General features: G+C 45.3%; 1 protein-coding gene across 1 annotated transcript; it reads left to right on the forward strand.

Moving 5' to 3' along the window:
- Positions 1 to 122: 122 nt before the first annotated feature.
- On the forward strand, positions 123 to 3864 carry LOC115175405 (uncharacterized). The gene is made up of 7 exons (XM_029734634.1): positions 123 to 213; positions 339 to 416; positions 530 to 669; positions 1065 to 1187; positions 2170 to 2227; positions 2376 to 2714; positions 3593 to 3864. Exons 1-7 carry the CDS (start codon positions 189 to 191, stop codon positions 3862 to 3864), a joined length of 1035 nt encoding a protein of 344 aa, XP_029590494.1. The 5' UTR covers positions 123 to 188.

The raw sequence follows: 3864 nt of genomic DNA on the forward strand, positions 1-3864 counted from the left end.
AGCTAATACATTATACAGATATTACTGGTGGTGTAGCCTAGCAGCTAGCTAATACATTATACAGATATTACTGGTGGTGTAGTTGCGCCACTTTGTGGTGTCTGCATACATAGATAGTGTTTCCTTTCCTTCTCCCTCATTAACTCTCCCTCTCTCCCTTTAGGTTGTTAGGGTGTTAGTCTGCCACTATGCAGCCTGGACGAGCACATAAAGGTAGCCTATGGGTTATCATTTCTTTATTCTTTCACTCATTCTTTCACTCATTCATTCATTCATTCATTCATTCATTCATTCATTCATGCATTCATTCATTCATTCATTCTCTCATTGTCACGTAGCTGTGTGTGGGCAGAGCCTGCTGTCCATCGCCCTCAGGGTGTATCTAAACAACAAGAACAGACTGCAGCCCATCATCGGTCAGGAACAGCCGTGTGTATATGTCTGTGTATCTGTGTGTTTGTATGTGTGTGATACATGTATGGGGCATTTGACCAATGTGTCTACTTTGACCTGTGTGTGTGTGTTTCAGGTTTGAGCTACGTGACAGAGTGTGTGACGCTCGGCCGGGACTCAGAGGCGGTGTACCTGTGTGAGGTGTGTGTGTGTCGTCTCAGTAAGGCTGACGTCAGGAGCCACATCATGGGGAGTCTCCATAGATACAGATACATAGTGAGTGTGGTTTTCTGGATCTGAGCTCTTCATTCACAGGCTACTTTATGGTCCTGATGTGTTACTGCAATAGGTGTACAGTTAACTCTCACATCTCTTTACACTATCACTGACCTACAACTAGCCTAATACAGTTTTGTAATGGTAATATTTCAGATTACAAAATGTTTAATTTAGACCGATCAACACCATGTTTAGTATATTTAGAGTTTCTGCACATCATTTCCAGTGTTCTATTTGTGAGGGTCAAGGTGCAGGTTGATGGTGACGAGACTGGTTCTGGATTATTCTCATATCTGTTGATAATGGTTGACGGTCAGGTACACGGACCGAGGACACACTGATTATTCTCCTGTTGTGTGTGTTTCCTCTCTCCCTTGGTTGTGATTGTATAGAAAGTCGATCACCCTCACTTTGTGTCAGAGTGGAAGCCGAGTCCTGACCTGTCAATGCTGGCCCGGCCTCTTATGGAGATGGCTCAAATACTAGAGAAGAGAGAAGGAACTGGGGACGTACAGGTGTGTGTGTGGTGTGTGTGTGTGTGTGTGTGTGTGTGTGTGTGTGTGTGTGTGTGTGTGTGTGTGTGTGTGTATGGGTTTATATGTGTGTGTGTGTGTGTGTGTTTGTGTGTGTGTGTGTGTGTGTGTGTGTGTGTGTGTGTGGTGTGTGTGTGTGTATGGGTTTATATGTGTGTGTGTTTTGTGTTTGTGTGTGTGTGTGTGTGTGTGTGTGTGTGTGTGTATGGGTTTATATGTGTGTGTGTGTGTGTTTGTGTGTGTGTGTGTGTGTGTGTGTGTGTGTGTATGGGTTTATATGTGTGTGTGTGTGGTGTGTGTGTGTGTGTGTGTGTGTGTGTGTGTGTGTGTGTGTGTGTGTGTGTGTGTGTAGTGTGTGTGTGTGTGTATATGGGTTTATATGTGTGTATATGTGTGTTGTGTGTGTGTGTGTGTGTGTGTGTGTGTGTGTGTGTGTGTGTGTGTGTGTGTGTGTGTGTGTGTATGGGTTTATATGTGTGTGTGTGTATATGGGTTTATATGTGTGTATATGTGTGTGTGTGTGTGTGTGTGTGTGTGTGTGTGTGTATGGGTTTTATATGTGTGTGTGTGTGTGTGTGTGTGTGTGTGTGTGTGTGTGTGTGTGTGTGTGTGTGTGTGTGTGTTGTGTGTGGTGTGTGGTGTGTGTGTGTGTGTGTGTGTGTGTGTGTGTGTGTGTGTGTGTGTGTGTATGTGTGTGTGTGTGTGTATATGGGTTTATATGTGTGTATATGTGTGTGTGTGTGTGTGTGTGTGTGTGTGTGTGTGTGTGTGTGTGTGTGTGTGTGTGTATGGGTTTATATGTGTGTGTGTGTGTGTGTGTGTGTGTGTGTGTGTGTGTGTGTGTGTGTGTGTGTGTGTGTGTGTGTGTGTATGGGTTTATATGTGTGTATATGTGTGTATGTGTGTGTGTATGTGTGTGTATATGCGTGTGCGCGTGCGTACAAATCTCCTGTCTTTCTGTTAGGTGCTGGAGTTGGATGCTGCCATTTATGAGGAGATGACGTTGCATAGCGACATCAATGGTCGGTTTATATCCTCCTCCTCTTTCATCCCTCTGTTTATTACCAGTTTACCTCACTCACTCTGTCCTCCCCTCTTCCCCCTCCCACCTTTCCTCTGTCCATACTATCTCTCCCCCTCTCCCTCGCTATCTCCTTTCACCTCTTCCAGCTCTCATCCTCTTGCATGCCATCAGGACTGGGCGGGAGCAGAGAAATCTCCAGAGCCAATCAGAGAAGCCATCAGTCCAGTCGGAGTATCTCGCCATCCGATCACAGAGAACCATTATATCACCTCAGAGGCTCTACGTCCAACCTGAGAAGCCTGTTGTCCAGATTGATAACCGAACTGTCCTATGGAAGAGTCCGACTGCCCGGAGTCCGACTGCCCGGAGGAACTCATCTGGCCAATCAGAGAAGTCCCCTATATTGCGGCAGAGTGTTTCTGTCCAATCACAACTCAGCTCGGGGATGGAGGAGAGGTTTTTCCATGAAACCAAGCCTCTGATTGGTGAGTGTATGTTTTATTTTTATTTTATTTTTTATTTCACCTTTATTTAGACAGGTAGGCTAGTTGAGAATAAGTTCTCATTTGCAACTGCGACCTGGCCAAGAATAAAGCAAAGCAGTTTGACACATACAACAACACAGAGTTACACATGGAATAAACAAACATACAGTCAATATACAGTAGAAAAAGTCTATATACAGTGTGTGCAAATGAGGTAAGATAAGGGAGGTAAGGCAATAAATAGGCCATGGTGGCGAAGTAATTACAATATACATATTAAACACTGGAGTGATTGATGTGTAGAAGATGAATGTGCAAGTAGAGATACTGGGGTGCAAAGGAGCAAAATAAATCAAATAAATAACAGTATGGGGATGAGGTAGTTGGATGGGCTATATTACAGATGGGCTATGTACAGGTGCAGTGATCTGTGAGCTGCTCTGACAGCTGGTGCTTAAAGTTAGTGAGGGAGATATGAGTCTCCAGCTTCAGTTTATGTGTAACCTCATGGGATGATACGCAAACTTTGTTCTGGTGGTTAAAGTCTGGGTTGGGCACCACCGTGTGGGAAAGGCCTATTTGACAGTTGGCTTAATTCATTTTTTAATATTACTTCCTTCTATCTCTGAATCATCCCCTGCTACATGTTTCTAATCAGGTTGCTGTTGTCTATCGGGGGTGGGTGGGTCTTTTAGAAGAAAACTGTCCATTAATGGTTGTCCTGTAAAATGTCTTCATCTGTTCATCTCACACTCTACTGTCATTTATCATTCTTCTCTGTGTGCCCTCTCTCTTTCTCTCCGTCTCCCTCTTTGTCGCATTCCCTCTCTCGTTGTCCCCTCCTCTCTTTCTCTCTCTCCTCTCCTCTCTCACTAAAGGTGCTTCACTAAAGCGTCCTGCGTCAGCGTTACCATGGCAGCATGACCCCTCTCTTTCCCCGACCCCTGATTATGTCACAGATGGAGGTCAGACATCACTGGGTGGTTCTGAGGAGGCGGGACTACAGGGGGTTCCATCGAAGGTGATTCGCTGTGAGCCGGTGTTCAAGGTGATTCTGTCTATGACTGACGGTCCCCTGCTGCTGGAGAGGAACTCCTTCAGCCTGGAAACCTCGCTTTCACACTCCTTACCCCTTCACTCCCCACCATAG

This window comes from Salmo trutta, chromosome 36 (genome assembly GCF_901001165.1).
Source record: "Salmo trutta chromosome 36, fSalTru1.1, whole genome shotgun sequence".
NCBI lineage: Eukaryota > Metazoa > Chordata > Actinopteri > Salmoniformes > Salmonidae > Salmo > Salmo trutta.